At 42.8% G+C, this 19,351-nt stretch overlaps 1 protein-coding gene across 1 annotated transcript in view; it reads right to left on the minus strand.

Moving 5' to 3' along the window:
* Positions 1-19,351, minus strand: part of PLAC1 (placenta enriched 1) — a 36,807-nt gene continuing 17,456 nt past the window's right edge. Inside the window, exon 2 of the mRNA XM_050776677.1 lies at positions 1-895. Within this exon, the coding sequence (XP_050632634.1) occupies positions 199-837 (639 nt within the window). The 5' untranslated portion in view covers positions 838-895 and the 3' untranslated portion in view covers positions 1-198. The remainder of the gene's footprint in view (positions 896-19,351) is intronic.

Raw genomic sequence — 19,351 nt, forward strand, 5'->3', positions numbered from 1 at the left:
TGCGATCAGAATTTTATTTATTTTTGTTTACACATGAATATAAAAATATAGAAAAAGGCTTAATTCATGAAGTTGCTATAGGTTGCTCTTTCTCAAAAGTGCTCACATGAGGGCCACAAGTGCACTTATTTGTCAGATATTTGTACACTATATACTAAGTCTAGAAATAGCATCTTCAGGAGACCCCAAACCTGAGGATCACATGGACCCAATCATATCATCTGCGTAAAGAGACCAATCCTCAGAAATATCGAGAAAGTGAGATGGCTGCAGAGGTTGGGCCTCCTGAGCCCCTGCTTGGTGACAAGGGTCCTGGGTATGTTCTTCTTCATTGAAGACACAAGGTGGACAGTCGCAATTGGGCCTTTGGCTGGACTGTGACAAGCTGAATACCTCGTAGCATTTCTCATCCTTCTGGGCTATGGCCCTGCTCTGGCTGGCTACTGTCATGGAGCAGGGCTTGGTGAGCCATGGGGACTTTAGGGGTGCAGCACATGACACTGGGATCACAAACTTAGATGGCGTGCCCTTAGAAGAGTAGTGTATTTCAGTGCTGTAGATAACCATGTCCTGAGAGACAGCTTTGACCCTGATGCCACATTCAGTAACACGGTAGGTGAACTGATAGGCGTGTGGCTGAACATGGTTTGGGGGACAACCCAGGCCCAAGTGTAGCTCATGAAAGTGTACACACACATCGTTGTTTAGCATGAAGGGGTGCACTGTGACCATGAACCAGTCTATGGAGCACAGCACAGTCATTGGACTTTGTCCTGAACAGGCGGAAAACGCAGAGGTGAGGAGGATCATCACTCCTATGAACTTAAAAACTTTCATCCCTGCAGCCAATCAGATAATGAACCACAGGAAACAGGAAGCCGTCCAGTGAGGATTTCTAGAGCACACAAAAACACAAGAGGCAAGTCATCTTATTTTCTATTGAAAGTTCAAACGTGATATATTTTTTAAGCAAAAGGCTGTTCCTAAAGCATTAAGAAGAGGAAAACACTCATTCGAGAGAGAACTGAACTTTAATTTCATTGTTGGAACTCACGTGTTTATGGACGATTACAATGGCTTTTTAAAGTGACTTTCCCATGATGTTCTAGTATAAAATACATATCCCTAATATGTAGAACAACAGTTTACACTGATCAGGACTGGCATCCTTTTGTGTTTAACGTCAAGACTAACCCAAAACAGAACAGTTTTTGTGTCAAACACTGAATAAAGAGATAGGAGATAGAGTTTAATTCAAGATGGCAATACTTGCCTCTTTAGGGGACTCAATGTCCTCTCATAGACCATACTAATGAACCCTTCCCTATTGCTTTTTTGTTGTTGTTACAACAAATTTGATCAAATAAAAACCTATGAAGGAATTGTGGTTTATTCTTATCAACCAAATATTGAAATTTTGCCGAGTGGCTTAATTAAAATGATCATACGAATGCTTCATAAACTGGCAGTGGCATCATAAGTCATTATGACCAATAGAGTCCCTGATAAATTCTTTGGGACACCTTGTAAAATACTGAAATTGCGGAAACATAAAAACATGCTGGTTTTGAATTTTACATTTTTCAATGCATATTACACATGAAAACTACTGTAAACATCTTATATTAAAGAAAGGGACCAGGTTGTGGCGACTTATGCCTGTAATCCCTGCACTCTAGGAAGCCGGGGTGGGAGGACTGCTTGAGCCCAGGAGTTCAAGAGCAGCCCAGGCAACATAGTGAGAGCCTGTCTCTATAAAACAATACTAACTGAGCGTGGTAGTACACGCCTGTAGTCTGAGCTACTCAGGAGGCTGAGGTGGGAGGATTGCCTGAGCCTGGGAAGTTGAGGCTATAGTGAGCCAAGACTGTGCCACTGCACTCCAGCCTGGGCAACAGAGACAGACTCTGTCTCAAAAAAAAAAAAAAAAAAAAAAAAGGAAGAAAGGAAAGAAAGAAAGAGAGGGAGGGAGGGAGGAAGGGAGAGAAGGAGGATTGAGTTTGTAGTTTACACATTGATTGACAAGATATCTCCTTAAATCTTTGCTTTACATTCTTTTATTTTCTCTAGCTTTTTATGTTTTCTTTTTCAATAGAAAGCTCTGTGGCCACTTCCTAGTCCTATTGCTTCTAGCTCTCAAAGAGTGGCAGGCAGACCAGTGAGGAGAAAAAGCAGTGCTAGGAATAAGTATCTAAAACATGCTGTCAGAAGGAGGTAACAGATGAAGAAAGAAGAAAGCAAGAGCAACATCATCCAATGTTTTCCAACTCAACTTTCATTTTACAAGTGAAAATGACATAAATCACATAGTAAAGCGCCTAAAGTTTGGAAGGAAATGTACATGCATATAGGGATTCACTTTCGTTCCCTGCTGAGATAAGTAACCCCTGCACAAATTCATTCTTTGACTCATGTTTGTTGAATGCCTACTGTGTGCATAGCAATGGGCCAAAAAATGTCCCAAGACATTTCTCTCCTTTTTCCCCAGTTGCAAAAATGCAGCTCTTTCTCTTCCCTTGATAGTGACGAATTTGCTGCATTGTTTAATGGAAACCATGGCACAGGAGCCCACTAGAAAAATGCACTGGCCTGGATGAAATGTTTTGTTTCTGATTGGCACAGATTGGCCTCACTGTCTTTCACTGTGCCATTAATGATTCCTTATTCTCTTAGGGGTGTTGGGGGTGTAAAAGAGAAGCCCCACACGTCTGCCAGGCTCCTTCCTTTCCTCTTTGTTCCCTCTGAAATGTCTCTCCTGGGACAACTTTTTTGGGGGTTGTTTTTCACAAAGCAAAAGTAGAAGCAGCAGCAGGAAACAAACAAAAACCTACCCCCTTTCTCTCCCCTGCACCAAAAAACCCCAAAACAAACAAAAAGGAAACAACAATAACAACACAAGTAAGTAAATTCTGATATGATCTGGTCCTAGATGACTCAACAGTTAAGTAAAGAAACCACCTGCTCTGGAATACTGCATAACATTTGCTGAGGCGTCTTTTGGAAGCTGAGATAATCACTCCATCACTACTGCACTACTGTCTTGGTCTATAGAAGACCACCTTGTCCTAAATGTGCTTTAGGTGGGTTTTCTTTCCCTTCCTGCCTCTCTCTTTTTCTCTCTCTCTCCTTCTTTCCTTCTTTCTTTAACATCATCCCACAACCTGGGCCTAATTGCCCTGAATGAAAACCTCCTCCTTAAGTAGTTCTGGACTAGGCCAAGGAAACAACTATTTTTGTTCAAACCCCAAAATTAACACCCAAGTTTAAGGCTACTCTTTTCCAGAGAGCTAAGCCATCCATTTCCTCCCCCTCCCTCAAGCATCTTTCCTGTACTCCTTCTCCTCCCTCCCCAAAAATAATCCAAATATAATTATAAAATGTCTAGAATTTCTGAGAAATGAGACTGTTGTCCCTCAAGCAATCATTTTAGACTACCTCACTTCCCACCCCCACACATTCACTTCTTGTATTATGTTGCACTGAGTCAGTCTCAAAGGAAGGGGTTCAATAACGTCATTGAGTTTAGGGGTTCATTTAGTACAAGTCTCCAAATGTGAACACGGCAGAATCCGTTTCCTCTGATTTTCGTAAAGCCAAGAACAGCTCACCATGTGATAGGAGAAATAAATGAAGATGACTAGGCGTGTGACAGCATACCCTTGAGCTCAGATAAAGCTTAAAGAGGAGGTCACTGAGACCCAGGTTTAAGGTTGCTCATCTCTAAGGGGAGAGAAAGGAGATTAGGGGGAAAGCAGAATGTACTTTCTAATGAGCTTGCAAATGAGCTAGAAAAGCTCATTGGCTAGTTAGAAACCTAGCTCATTGGCACACTTTGGGACTTACTCCTTGCTGAGAACAGATCCTCAAAGCGGGGCAGCCTCCCTTCTCCTGCTACCTGCAATTCCTAGTGAAGGGTAGAGTTGTGTGTGTGTGTGTGTGTGTGTATGTGTGCGTGTGTGTGTGTATGTGTGTGTGTGTGTTGGGGGATGGTTATTATTATTATTATTTTTTGAGATGGAGTCTCGCTCTGTGGTCCAGGCTGGAGTGCAGTGGCACGACCTCAGCTCACTGCAACCTCTGCCTCCCGGGTTCAAACGATTCTCCTGCTTCAGTCTCTCGAGTAGCTGGGACTACAGGCACCCACCACCATGCCCTGCTAATTTTTGTATTTTTGGTAGAGACAGGGTTTCACCATGTTGGCCAGGCTGGTCTCGAACTCCTGACCTCAGGTGATCCGCCTGCCTTGGCCTCCCAAAGTGCTGGGATTACAGGCGTGAGCCACCACACCCGCCTTGGGGATGGTTATAAGTCATTCACAACACAGTGTGAATTCATCAGCTGACTTTTCTGACACCTTGCTGAGATGTACTGGAAGAATGGGATCCCAAACAAGGGAGGGAGAAAGTGGGCTCTAGTTATTGCGGGCAGAGGGAAAAGAAGGCTGAGGGGCTAGAGATGGGAAGGAGATACCAGAAGAGAGGGCTGTGTGGGGGTGCCCAACTGAAGGTATTTTTAGCCATCATGCGGGCCATGCACAGTATCCCAGGAGCTGTGGGCAGAATTCTATTTAAAGTCTTTAGAACTCTTTAGAGCTGACGTGGAGTTGGGGACTGGGGAAGAAATAAATGCAAAGAAGGGTCCACTCATTTTGGGACTACTGTCCAGCTTCTTGGGGAGTCCTCTGGGCTGAGAAAAAAAAGCAGTCTCAGGGTCTGTATTACTGTGGCCCCATTTTAACTCGATTGCAAATTAGTCCTGCAACATGCCCAAAGCAATGAGCTTAGATGCATTTGTATAGCCAAGTAGGGCTCAGCTGTTGGTACACAGCGTCCTGAACTGAGCTATAGAGAGGTCAGGCAAACCCAGAGCTTCTAATAACACCTGGATGCAAAATGTTTGCTTTCCTTGAAGCCACAGAATACAAGTAGCTTTCTGTTTTTTTGTAAATGGAGTTTATGCATATACATTTCCCACTGGCTCCTTCAACAGAGTTTTCCTCTTTCCCCTTTTTTCAAGAACTCCCTAATAAGCCTTAATAAATTCTCTACATTAAAAAATCATAAAATGTTTCATTTTGGGAATATAAACTGTATTTCCTTTCTTCCCCCATAAACACATATGCTCTTTTAATTAAGTTCAGAAAAATGCCAGTGTTTATGTTTAAGAGCTATCTATATCAGTCACTGACAGTGGTACAATCTGATTAGCAAAGCCAGACTGAGATCTCATAGTACTTGTGAAACCAAGACAGCCCTTTTCTTCTTATAGACAGGAAGAGAATGGATTGGCCCAAACAAAAAAAGGAAAGAGGAAGAAGAGCTACCACTTAACTCCCTATCATTAAATTTTTTATGCTGAAAATGCTGCTTATAAAGTTAAGCAGTTGTGCTGTTTTTAAACTGACAAATAAAAATTGTATACATTTATGGGATACAGTGTTCTTTGTATACATGTAACAATGATCTATGCATACATTGTGGAATGATTATTTTAGATCAAGCTGGTTAACACGTCCATTGACTTACTTTAAGAAGTAGAGAGTGGAGTGGAAGGGGTAAGGGGAGATACTGGTCAAAAAGTAAAAAGTTGCAGTTAGACAGGAGGAATAAGTTCTAGTGATCTATTGCACAGCATGGTGACTTCAGCTAATAATAATGTACTGTATATTTCAAAATGGCTAAGAGGGTAGATTTAAAATGTTCTTACCATGAGCTCTATTTTTTAATGTTTTATAATAAAGAGATTGAATATTGGTCTAAGCACAGAGCATTTTTAATCTCAGGACCCCCAAAAAATCCTTTTAAAAAGAGACAAAAGCTGAAGTCCAAATTAGTTATGTGATGTTAGAGAGTGAATTGAGAAGTGTAAGAGAAATCGCTTTGAAAGCAGACAGGATTTTTTGTCTCCCCATCTCCTCTGATGTCGTTAGAGACACGTATGAACTCTTTGCATGAAGAATGGGAAAGGGAATTAGCTAAACATTTCCACATCTGGTTTTGGAACGGTTTGGAAAAAGAATTCACTCCATAGGCTCCTGGAAGCTTTTTGGGTCGACAGTTATTTATTTTTAAAATTCAGTATACTCGTGACAGCATAGTTATCATTTGTATATTGTTTTCCCAGAAACTTGTTGTCAAAACAAAAGGAAACAGCAGGGAAAAGGAAACTCCAAAGCAGCATGCAATTATCTCAGGGAAATGTAACTGTCAGGGCTTTGATTTGCAGCAAAGTTTGTTCACTCTCTTGCAGCTGATTTAAAGAAAAATGAATCTGAGTCAGATTAAAGATTCTTTTACAGGACAAGAACGGAAAAAAAGGAATCGTAACACTTTGTGGGCGCTTTAGTTTAAACATTCAAGCAGTCAAATTCTGACTGTGCCCTGCAAACTATCTCAAGGTTTGAGAGCCTTTTAAAATGGAGGTTCTTTTTAAAGCCCAGTTTTAAGGAATTAGTTGGTTCACTGCTCTCAAAGAAAGTGACAATTGTGATTAATACTAATGATGTTGAAAGTACATTAAAGTGAGTTAGAAAATTAAATAACTGCTTTTGTAGAATTTACATTAATTTTAAAGACGCTGAGACTGGTTCAGTTTTCCAACCTCATGAAGCACAGTGTTAAAGTAACCGCACATTATTCATCATTTTGTGTAGAAGAAGAATTATGAACTGCTAATACTTAACAATGTCCATTTTCTCGGCAGAGAAAAACACCTTGACCGAACCCTAAAAAGGCTTCATTAAAATTAAACTAAAAAGCAGTCATTAAAAATTTATTTCTGATTCTAAAAGTAACTACAGAAAAATTGGGTGCTGTCGAAAAGAAAAAAGAAGGAAACACCCTTCTCAACCCCCAAATAACCATTGTTAAAATGTTTTATATATTTCGAATTTGGGGGGAAAGTATATGTCCACATATATGATTCGAAGTTATCTCAGGGGAAAAAAAGTCAAGGCTTTTGGAAAGCTGTTTTTAATTTTTGACATTGAATTTTAAAGCAATCAAAGCATTATTTTTGTTTGGGCCATCTGGTTTTGTTCTTATAATCTGTTAAGCTATCAAGCATAGTTTAAATGTCATGGTTCATCTCATACACAAATAAAGGTTGTGAAATAAATAAGAATCCAAGCTCCTTGTAAGAGAGAAATTTCCGCTGGGTCGCAAATTTGGTTACTAAAAGGTGAGTAGTCTAATGTGAAATCAAACTATAATAAGGCTACACAACAAGGGTAAACCATGCCCTGACTGAACATAAATATTCCTAAATAAATATAGAAAGCCATACTTTAGAGGAAATTGCAAAGATCAGGTCATGGGAACTCCTCCCCTTTTGTGCAGAGAAGCTGAGTTGGTTGAATTTTAAACTTGAACAAAGAGATGTATTTCATAATTTCCATGAAGTGTGAGGGACATCCCAAATGTATGCTCCTAATTCAGTTTATGTTTTAACAATTTATTTGAGTTTGATTTTTTTCAGCAAACTACACCCTTTGCCACAAAGCCCCAGAGTCCCTTCTCATTTTAAAAGACAAGGTAGGTTTGTGTCTGTGCAGACCTCTCAACTCCACGGCAGCCACGGCCACATTTTTAACCCATTAGTAGTCTCTGGGAGTCTGCCAAAACCAGATAAAGGCCCATTGGCCTGAGGTGATCTGAAATCATCAGAAGGCAGAGGATTGAATCAGATGTTCCTTCAAGGGCTTCACCACCTCTTTGATACACCTGTGTCAATAAATGAGGGCTCTAGATGGCTTCCAAAAATGGTCAGGCACATTCCCGTCTCCCTTTCAAAACTGGGATTTTTGAGTACAGGTTTTCTTAAAGTGAGGTGCACGCATATGACCCCTTAGGTGTGGCCTAAGTCCAAAATAAACCACAGTTGACTTTATAGGCTACTTGGCTGATTTTTCACTGACTTGACCAGAATGCATCTTTCCAAAACCCAAAGCTACCTTGTGTATGCCCCACCCAGAATGTGGTCACTTGGTGCATGTGTATAATGCCCTGACTGAGGCCATTCACCATCGTTTGGCTCCTGAGAGGTAGAAAAGGTTTTAGAAAAGGTTCCTTTGATAGGAAGGCTATTGGTCATTGTTAGCGAGCCTACAATTTGGGAGGCATGTGTGCATATCAGAGTAGGTAAAGATGCATTGCTCTGTGATGAGGACATTGTAGGAAGAGAAATTTTCTCTCTCTCTCTCTCGCTCTTGTGCTCTCTCTCTCTCTCACACACACACACACACACACACACACACACACACAGTGATGGACAGACAGAAGGACACACACATACTGAGGAGAAGAAAATCCCCAAATCTGTTTCTTACTATTGCCCTGATTCCTACTATTTCTCCCCATTCCTTGGTTATTGTACCGTAAATTCCTTTAAAAATGGAATCTTGGTCTACTATAGTATCTGGTACACGGTAAGTACTCAGTAAATATTTTTTAAATGAAAGAAGGAAGAAATTAATGAATGACCACCAGAAATCACCACCTGCCCCTTTGCCTCCTTGTCCAGCCCCTAAGGGCCTGAATCTGGTTATTGGCTAACCCCTTCCCCTACTCCTTCTCCAGTCTCCCAGTTGAAGGCCTGGGGTAGCAGTAGAGTCTTTCTATAATAGTTAGAGAGTACAGAGTCCTAACAAGGGTCCTGGCCTGTCCACTTGCACACCTGCTTACCTTCTAGGCTCACTGATGCCAAGGGCTCTATGTCTGTCCCACCCAACGGTACCCAATTAGCTCTTAGTCAGTGACCCCAAGTGGAGCCAGCACTCTTTGTACCCCTTTTCCTCCATCCCTGTGATAAGTCATCCTCTGGAAAGAAGACAAAGTGGAACTCTCCCCTAGTCTGGCCTTTACATGGGAGGGAAGAAGAAATTTTCAAGCCGTATCTAGACCAAGTCCAGGCAATTGAGAGACAGCATAATCAGAAGCGGAAGCCTCAGGTCCACAAGGTACTGAAGAATGGTGGGGTGCCTCGAAGGGGCTTGGTAGAGCCCCCAGGTTTACCCGGGCAAATGGAATTAGCCCCTGAAGTTGTCCAAGGATTCCCTTAGCTAGAAAAAGGAACCTAAACCACAGGCTGGATATCTGTTCCTCCTGAGAGCAGACCTACACATCCACTCCCAATTCCATGCACAGACACAGAAATCAGAAAACGCTAGAGGTTCCGGGAAAATCAGAGGCAAGATGGATGAATTCTCCACTACACCAACTTGACCCTTGGCTCCATCTGGGCTGGGCTTTTCACTCTGCCAACTCGACTAAAAGAGAGATCCAGGCCAACTTCAGGTCTGTTTGAGTGTCCCTAATCCTGAATGTTCCCAAAAGTGCTTTGCAGTTGACCCCATCTCCACATATGATAGAGTATTGTACTGGTAAATATCACTATACACTTCTCTGATCTGGACTTTTTATATAACAAAGATTTGACTTTGGATGTCATAGTTCCTTATCCTAGCAATATTTAAAATATATATATTTTTTAATTAGCTGAATGTGGTGGTGCGCATCTGCAGTCCCAGCTACTTGGGAGGCTGAGGCAGGAGGATTGCTTGAGCCCAGAGTGAGACCCTGTCTCAAAAGAGAAAAAAAAAAAAAAGAGTCCAGGTGGTGGCTTATGCCTGTAATCCCAGCACTTTGGGAGACTGAGGCAAGCAGATCACGAGGTCAGGAGATCAAGACCATCCTGGCTAACACAGTGAAACCCCGTCTCTACTAAAAATACAAAAAATTAGTCAGGCGTGGTGGTGGGCACCTGTAGTCCCAGCTACTTGGGAGTATGAGGCAGGAGAACAGCATGAACCCAGGAGGCGGAGCTTGCAGTGAGCCGAGATTGTGCCACTGCACTCCAGCCTGGGTGACAGAGCGAGACTCCGTCTCAAAAAAAAAAAAAAAAAAAAAAAAGCAAGAACGGGGTATTGGGCTGGGCGCAGTGGCTCACGCCTGTAATCCCAGCACTTTGGGAGGCCAAGGTGGGTGGATCATGAGGTCAGGAGATTGAGACCATCCTGGCTAACACAGTGAAACCCCGGCTAACACGGTGAAACCCCGTCTCTACTAAAAATACAAAAAATCAGCCAGGCATGGTGGCACTTGCCTGTAGTCCCAGCTACTTGGGAGGCTGAGGCAGAAGAATCACTTGAACCCAGGAGGCGGAGGTTGCAGTGAGCTGAGACGGCGCCGAGACAGTGAGCAAGACTCTGTCTCAAAAAAAAAAAAAAAAAAAGAACAAGAAGAACAGGGTGTTGGTTTGGTGCCTTTTTCCTGCAATTAATTACTTGGTTAAAAAAAAGCAATTGGTTAAAGTTGTGTTCATCATTTGCATATTATAATATATAATATTTTAAAATACACCATATATAATGTTAAAAATAAATATAAACGTCTAATCTATTATATCTAATAATAAATACATATATTAATATAATTATTAACAACAAAAAGGAAGTTTCCCCCCACTGGTAATCTATCTTCCCTTAATAAAGAATGAAGGACTTTCTTTCTGAAATTTTTCTCTAGGACTAAGACTTGAACTTACATCACTGGACTACAAATGTTTAGGAATACCTATCTATGTATTCTATATCTATATATCTAATATTCTTTTTATTTTATTTTATTTTATTTTATTTTGAGACAGAGTCTCACTCTGTTGCCCAGGCTGGAGTGCAGTGGCCGGATCTCAGCTCACTGCAAGCTCCGCCTCGTGAGTTCACGCCATTCTCTGGCCTCAGCCTCCCGACTAGCTGGGACCACAGGCGCCCGCCACCATGCCCAGCTAATTTTTTGCATTTTTAGTAGAGACGGAGTTTCACCGTGGTCTTGATCTCCTGACCTCGTGATCCGCCCGCCTCACCCCCCCCAAAGTGATGGGATTACAGGCGTGAGCCACCGTGCCCGGCCATCTAATATTCTATATATAGATATACATATTCTCTATATATCTATATCTATTCTATATCTATATATCTATATATTCTATATAGCTAATTATATATACATATATATGTATAAAATTGTGGGCCGGGCGCGGTGGCTCAAGCCTGTAATCCCAGCACTTTGAGGGGCTGAGACGGGTGGATCACGAGGTCAGGAGATCGAGACCATCCTGGCTAACACGGTGAAACCCCGTGTCTACTAAAAAATACAAAAAACTAGCCGGGCGAGGTGGCGGGCGCCTGTAGTCCCAGCTACTCGGGAGGCTGAGGCAGGAGAATGGCATAAAACCCGGGAGGCGGAGCTTGCAGTGAGCTAAGATCCGGCCACTGCACTCCAGCCTGGGCGACAGAGCGAGACTCCGTCTCAAAAAAAAAAAAAAAAAAAAAAAAAAAAAATTGTGTCCTCCGGGCTGGGTGCAGTGGCTCATGCCTGTAATCCCAGCATTTTGGGAAGCCGAGGTGGGTGGATCACAAGGTCAGGAGTTCGAGACCAGCTTGGCCAATATGGGGAAACCCCGTCTCTACTAAAAATACAAAAATTAGCCAGACGTGGTGGCACATGCCTGTAGTCCCAGCTACTCAGAAGGCTGAGGCAGAAGAATTGCTTGTACCCAGGAGGCAGAGGTTGCAGTGTGACAAGATCATGCCACTGCACTCCAGCCTGGCCAACAGAGTGAGACTCTGTCTCAAAAAAAAAAAAAAAAAATGTGTCCTCCCAAAAAGATATATTGAAGTCTGAACCCCTGGTACATCAGAATGTGACTTTATTTGGAAATATGCTCTTTACAGAGGTAATCAAGATAAAATGAAATCATTATGGTGGGCTCCAATCCAATATGACTTATGTCTTTACAAAAGGGGAAAATGTGGACACAGAGACACACACAGAGGTAAGACAATGTGAGACATGTAGGAAGAAGGCGGCCATGTGCATCACTCCAGTGATGCGCCTACAACCCCAGGAACGTCAAGGATTGTGGGCAAATACCAGAACTAGAAGAGGCTTCTCTAGAGCCGTCACACGATATGGCCCCGCCGACACCTTGATTTTGAACTTCCGGCCCCCAGAGCTGTGAGACAATACATTTTTTGTTGTTTTAAGTCGCCCAGTTTATGTACAGCAGCCCTAGCAAACTAACAATTATATCTTCCTAACAAATGGAACAGACACACGTGCCTCCTTTCTGAGATAGGAGCCTGCAATTATTAATGTTCTGACTCCGTGTTTTGTTACAATCTTAAATTCCGTTTAGAATTAGAAATATGATGAGGCAACAAGGAATAGAGACAAAAACTTAGAAAGAAAGGGGCCAGTTAAAAGTGGTGTTGGTGCTGACATTTGATGCCTACAGGAGAAACTGAACTAGAATTGCACTGTAGTATCAGGGAGACGTTCCCAGTAAAAAAGTTGCCCAAAAATGGATGGGGAAACCTGGAGTGAAACTAAGATCTCTTTGTTCCCTGTAGGCATTCAGTTAGAGGCTGGCTGGCCACTTGTTGGGGTGACTGGAGAGGGAGATCCTGTCCTATATCAGAGGCTAGAGTAGATGGTCTTTGGCCGGGTGTGGTGGCTCACGCCTGTAATCTCAGCACTTTGAGATGCCAAGGCGGGCAGATCACCTGAGGTCAGGAGCTCAAGACCAGCCTGGCCAACATGGTGAAGCTCCGTCTCCACTAAAAATACAAAAATTAACTGGGCATGGTGGCGCATGTCTGTAGTCCCAGCTACTCGGAAGGCTGAGGCGGGAGAATTGTTTGAACCGGAGAGGGGCAGAGGTTGCAGTGAGCTGAGATCGCGCCACTGCAGGGACTTCACCAAAAAAAAAAAAAAAAAAAAAAAAAAAAAAAAAAAGATGGTCTTTAAGGTTCTATCACAGAATGCCTTGTGTGTGCATGCGTGTGTGTGTGTGTGTGTGTGTGTGTGTAGTGGAGCGATAATTAGCACATGTATTATGAACACATGCATGCATGGGAACCCACACACATACATACATCATGTACACATGCAGAGGTTATTTATGTAGGTCTTCTCTTGAAAGTCTTACAATGTCATCGATGCCCACAGCCTCCAATCCTGACATACAGAAGATTATATAACACTTTCTAACAGGGACTTGACCTCTCAGCCAGGTTTTCGTTGTGACTGCATGTGACTGTGTATTGGTGGAAATTACAAGGAGAAGGTGGAAGGGGAGAAGGGAGGGCAGGTCATGATATAGAGGAAAATACTCAGAATGATTCTAAGTATTAGCCATTAAGAAAAAAAACCCTTAGAATGGAGCTTACTGCCCAGCCCTGAAGCCTGGGGGTGGGGCAGTGGAAATGGTCTTTCTTCTGTCTTTTTGTTTGTTTGTTTGTTTGTTTTGTGTGTGTGTGTGTGTGTGTGTGTGTGTGTGTGTGTGTGTGTGTGTGTTTTGAGATAGGGGCTTGCTCTTTGCCCAGGCTGGAGTGTAGTCGTGTAATCATAGTTTACTGCAGCCTCATCTCCTGGGCGCAAGCGATCCTCACGCCTCAGCCTCCTGAGTAGCTGGGATCACAGGCACGTGTAACCACGCTTGGCTACTTTTTTTTGAGGAAATGGTCTTTCTAAGCAGCATGGACTGTGAAAGCCTGAACTGGGGGTTCATGTGATGCCTGTCTTTGGGGGACTTACAGGAGAGCTGATCAAGAGAGATAACAGGAGGGAGTTATCTACTGGGATGGTGCTGGGGAAATCTCTAGACAAAAGATATCCAAATTAAAGCAAATTTCTTGCACCGAATTAAAAAGGTTGGGGCTCTGATCCTTGGAACTGCAGTCTATGGAGGTCCTATCACAGTTATAGGGAAAATGTTCAAAAGTAGAAATACTTTCTATTTCACCTAGAAAGCAGTAGTAGTGATGACTTTAAAAATATTTATTTATGCTTCTTTGCAATGTCTTAAGTGATTACAGAAACCAGGGGTTCTAAAATGCTTGTTTAAACATGTATGGGTTACATATGGCAACAAATCTCAAAATACGGCACTTTTGCTTTAATCTGGATATCTTTTGTCTAGAGATTCCCCAGTCCCACCCCAATAGATAACTCCCTCCTGTTATCTCTCTTGAGATAAAATGAAATCATTTTATCCCTCCTTTTATCCCTCTTGATCCTTGCAGCTCTTCTGTAAGGGCCCCAAAGACAGGCATCGCATGTTAAAACTGTGGTAACGGGGGTCCCAGAAGGGCAGAGAGCCTTGGCCAAGATCAAGGTCAAGGTTGGATAAGTCAATCGGGGCCTCAGGCCTTTCCACCAGCCTGCCTGGCTTCTCTGCCTTACAACTCAGAGAAAAATGGCCAGACATTATAATGAATTTAATCACCGTGAAAGAAAAGGAAAGTCCTGAGGTGGCTTGGCTTCTGGACTATGGCTCTAAAACACTTGGGTGATTCTGCTTCAGTGTCTGATGGCTGAGTTTTTAGGAGAGGGGACAGAATCAACTTTCAAACCAAGCAAACCAAAGCATAGAGGGGCTCTGGGAGCAATTTCCCATGCATGACTCGGGGAAGCTGAGAGAAGCTCTAAGATGGTGGGTGGCAGTGAGAGACAGGGACAAAACTTTCTTGAAAATAACAAGAGGAAGAATGGAGTGTTCTCAGGCTTTCACACAAGACTTGTGTCACAGGCTGGAGAGGGCAGACCCAGAGAGACCCCAGCTGAGCAGGTGGTTTGTGCTTTCCCGGAAAGCTGAGGCCTCTAGAACTTAGGACAGTGAGGGCAGATGCTCGTCCCTAGGAGGACACCCACATCCAAGGAGAGCAGATAATTCCTGTATTCCAAGAGCTCTGTGCACTTCTTTATGAACCTGCCCTGCTTCTGCTTCCACCAAACATAGCTATTTCTCAGGCCAAGCCACCAGTTCTAAAATTGATCGCACTGCATTTATGCTGGGTATAAATAGACATAGATGGGCTGTTTAATTTCCTACGTGGCTACCTTCTGCCAATTGGAGCACCCTTGGGAGTAGAAGAACACAAAGAGGTTTAAGGTAGGCAGGCCACTAGGATTTTTGAAACTTGGATATTTTGTCTTATACAAAGAGCAACAACTTTTCTATACACTCTCAAAAATAATCCTACTTTTTAAAGCTTTCTTTTTACACCTAAGTGATGAGAACAAAGACAGAAACTGAGTCCACCCACTAGACAAAACCTTTCATCATAGGCAGCTGCTTAACTGTAACAACTGAGATTCCCACAGAAGGAAGAAAGGAAGGAAAACAGGAAGGAGGGAAATGGGTATTTGTTGAGACACTGTGTTACTGTGTTAAGGGCTGTACGTGCAGTATCTCACTTAACCCGCATAGCAACTCTGTGTGGTATTATTATTAGCTTCCTTTTATGGAAGAAGAATTGATGATAAGAAAGGTTAGGAAATTCACTAAAGACACAAAGGTCATAAGCGGCAAAGCCAGGATGAGAAGCTTCTATAGTTCTCTGTCTAGTCTATGCCAGTGCCAAGAAAGCAAACACAGTGAAGGTGTTCACAACAGAGGACCTAAGAGTGGCAATGGTTGTTTATGGGTATCAGAGTCTAGGGTTGTGGGGAGGTGGGGAAGTTAATAGCTTTTCAAGCAGGGGAAATTGAGAAAAATAGAGGCAATAAATGGGAGACAGAAATTAAAGGGCATTTAGAGTAGATAATTCTGGACCACTGTTTCTATTTTATCACTCTCTATATTTTAGACTTCTTGACAGCACACAGCCATTCCTTATTTCAATGTAACACATTTATTCCATGGGCTGCGTGCATACCCAGAACACAATGAACCTCGAGACACACTGTATATTCAGGCCTTCTCAATCTGTTTTGACGCGGGAAATGTGTATGGCTTCTGTACAAAGCCACCAGATATGGCAACCCCAAACTAAGAAGAATGGCCTGTAGACTCACCCAATAAATCTTCCTGAATGGAAAAAGGGTACCACACATTCTCAAACTCTTGCATTTGTTATGGAAGTGGAGAATCACATATTCCTGATTCCACTCTGAGGACAGGGATTGTATGTCTTTCTGATTTCATCATGTCTTTAAAAAGAATGGGCTTCTCTTGCCAAGCCTGAATGTTTGTGACACTCCAGACTTGGATGTCAGGGCTTGGATGGGAGGGAGGCAAAGAGTACAGACAGTCGAATGACTGAGTCAGTGGGCAATGTCTCATTAGTGCCATGTTGGAAACAACCAGAGCTAGGCAGCCCTAGTTCCCTGACATAAGTTGGGTTTTTACAAACATTTTACTTTGTAAAAACTGAAAAAGGGCGAGGGGCACTTACTGAGTTTGAAGAAAGCAGCAGGGTGAAAGCACCCTTCATTTCTGATTAAATCCAGTAGCTTGGGTTGTTGAAGAAAGGAACTGAGTTTATTTCCCCCCAATAATACCATCTGGCAGTTTCTCAGACTTTTTTTTTTTTTCTTTTTTGAGACAGAATCTCACTCTGTCGCCCAGGCTGGAGTACAGTCGTGGGATCTTGGCTCGCTGCAAGCTCCGCTTCCTGGGTTCAAGTGATTCTCCTGCCTCGGCCCCCCGAGTAGCTGGGATTACAGGCGCCTGCCACCACGCCTGGCTAATTTTTGTATTTTTAGTAAAGATGGGGTTTCGCCATGTTGGCCAGGCTGGTCTCAAACTCCTGACCTCAAGTGATGCACCCGCCTCGGCCTCCCAAAGTGCTGGGATTACAGGGGTGAGCCACCGAGCCTGGCCCAGTTTCTCAGACTCTTTATGAAGAATCCTATATTGTTCGAGCTATGAACTGGCTCATAGTAAGAGCTGAACAACTGTGGCACCCACCTGTTAGAAATCAAGACTGGGGTATTAAAACCAGAAGTGCTGGCCTATTAGAAGGGCCTGACCACTCTGTGTGGAAGGCAAACCTCGCCTAAACCCAGGGATTAGCATGTTCACATTGGGACAATAACTGAAGCAGGTGCTCATTCTATGGGTTGTTCGGAATCATTTTTCTGACTGCATAGAGGTAGAAGCTGAAATAGAATAAGTTCTCAGAGGGCATGACTCCAAACAGGGAATGGGGAGGGAAGGGAGGCATTCCTTATTCTTTGCTTCCTTGGAAAATGGAAAAAGAAACTGTCACAAAATGGCAGCTGCCCTGGCTCATTGGCGGTTCTGCTAAGAAACTAGGGGACAAAGAGCTGATTAAAGAAGGTCATGTTTATCTAGGGCTATGGTAATTGGAACACACCCTCACTAGTGATCTAAGTTTAAATCCCCAGCCTCTAAATAAGCAATACTTTCAAAAGGGCCACCTTATCATTATTTATAAAATAGTCTGATTTTCTGGGAGGAGTACTTCTCTTTTAAGCCTCTCCTTTAGAGATTTTGTATGTGGGAGATTATAGACTTCGAGGAGTATTATTTTTTTAAACTAAGTTTTAAAGTCACCATAGTGTTTGTAAATAAAATAAGATAAAATACAATAAATACCAAGTTTTAAGCAGCACCAATTATTTTTAAGTACAAGGGCTTATGGTTTCGCTGTCTTGTTAAGATTCTATGAACCTAGAAGGGTGACTGAAAACTTGGTGTTACTAGTATTCTTGTTCTGATTTCCCTATATGGACACATCCTTGGAACTTCCAGATATGCCTAATTGGATATTGGGGATAAGAAGTGATTTGGGTGAGGAGAAAAGGCAAGGTTATGGAGGAGACAATGACTTAGTTCACTCATGGGACAGAAATGAGTGCAATGTATTTGGACAGACTTATAAGGACAGAAAAAATGGTGGGAAGAAAGTCTAGGGAAAGAAGTTTGGAAACAATGAGGTCCTGGAGGGTTTCAGGCAGGATAGTCTAGTAGTTGAGTGCCTTTGATGTACCAAGAGAGATTTGGAATAAGACAGTGCTAACTTTGGGAATTACTTTTTAAGCATTGCTTTCATCATTTGTAAATGAGGATAATAATAACGATAACACTACATAGGGTCATTATGATTATTAAATGATACCATGAGTGTAAAACTGTTTAGTATAGCTCCTGTCATGCAAGTGCTCAATAAGTGTTATTATTAAAATTATTATTGTTGAATATAGAAATTAGACTAAACCACACATGGAAACAGAGTTCATGAGAGCTCCTAAGCTCTCTCTTTTCAAAATGTCTAGACTTTTGATGTAATGATAAGGAGGGTTTTCTTGTTTTGTTTTTTTTTAAAAATTTTTTGTAGAGACAGGGTCTTAGTATGTTGCCCAGGCTGGACTCAAACTCCTGGCCGCAAGCGATATTTCTACCTCAACCTCCCAAAGCATAGGATCACAGGCGTAAGCCACTACGCCTAGCTTTTTTTTTTTTTTTAAATGCCCAAGGAATTGGAGATATACAGACCTAAGTTTGAATTGAGACTCTGTCACTTCCTAGCTGTGTGACCTTGGGTAAGTCCCTTCCCTTCCCTGGCCTCAGTTTCCTCATAAAATACGGACAGTTATAATAGCAACCTCAATGGGATTGGAGGAGTGAATGAGATCTGAAAAACTGCACGTACAGGGCCTGGCACAGAGCAAGTGTCCAATCAATGGGAGCTATAGAATAGGCTCAGGCAGACAGCCTGGCTGCAGGTCTCTTTCCACTCCCACCTCCCTCCACCTCCTGGTTAGTCCCAACTAGAGTCCCATCAATCTGCCACTCTCCTCAGGGGTTGCTGGAAATTCCTGGCGCAGATGTCTCCTACAGAGACGAGTTTTGGATATTCCTCCGTCCACCCCTGTTACCACTGAATTATGGGGAGAGAGAGAAGGAAAGAAGACCCATTGAGAGGGAGAGGAGAAAACAAACGACTTCTGTATACTGCTGCCCTGGCTAACCCAGGCCCATGCCTGAAATAGGTGTTCGGTAAATACTTGAGGAATGTATGTACAAGTGAATGAAAAAAAAAAAAAAAAAAAAAAAAAAAAAAAAAAGGCTGCAGGCAGGCATCTGGGCAGGGAGAGAAAGAAACCCAAGTCATGGCAAACTTTTCCTGACTATGCCTCCATGACATCTGTCTGTACAGGGGCCTCCCCTGGCTATGGGTTCACTCAATAACTCCAATTCGCTCCTTCCTTTTGCACAGATCACATACAACACCCTACACGCTCCCTTCAAGAGATCCAGATAGAAGCTTGGGGGCTCGCCACTTTGGGTTTAGAGCACTTGAATTCTTAGCTGTGGACAGAAATGCTGATCTCAGGCAGCCCAGCAAGGGATATCCAGATATAACCCCACCCATCATTCTGAGATTCCCTTCTTGTCCTGAGACCAAGCAGTAGGGTGCTAGACAACAGGACCCACCAGTCCACTTCCATTTTCCATTTAACACATGTAAGCAATATGACTACCAGGTTTTGATGTGAAGGATTTGCAAGTGAGTGAAGACACCTGTGCACACAGGTGGATA

Source organism: Macaca thibetana, chromosome X (genome assembly GCF_024542745.1).
Source record: "Macaca thibetana thibetana isolate TM-01 chromosome X, ASM2454274v1, whole genome shotgun sequence".
Classification (NCBI taxonomy): domain Eukaryota; kingdom Metazoa; phylum Chordata; class Mammalia; order Primates; family Cercopithecidae; genus Macaca; species Macaca thibetana.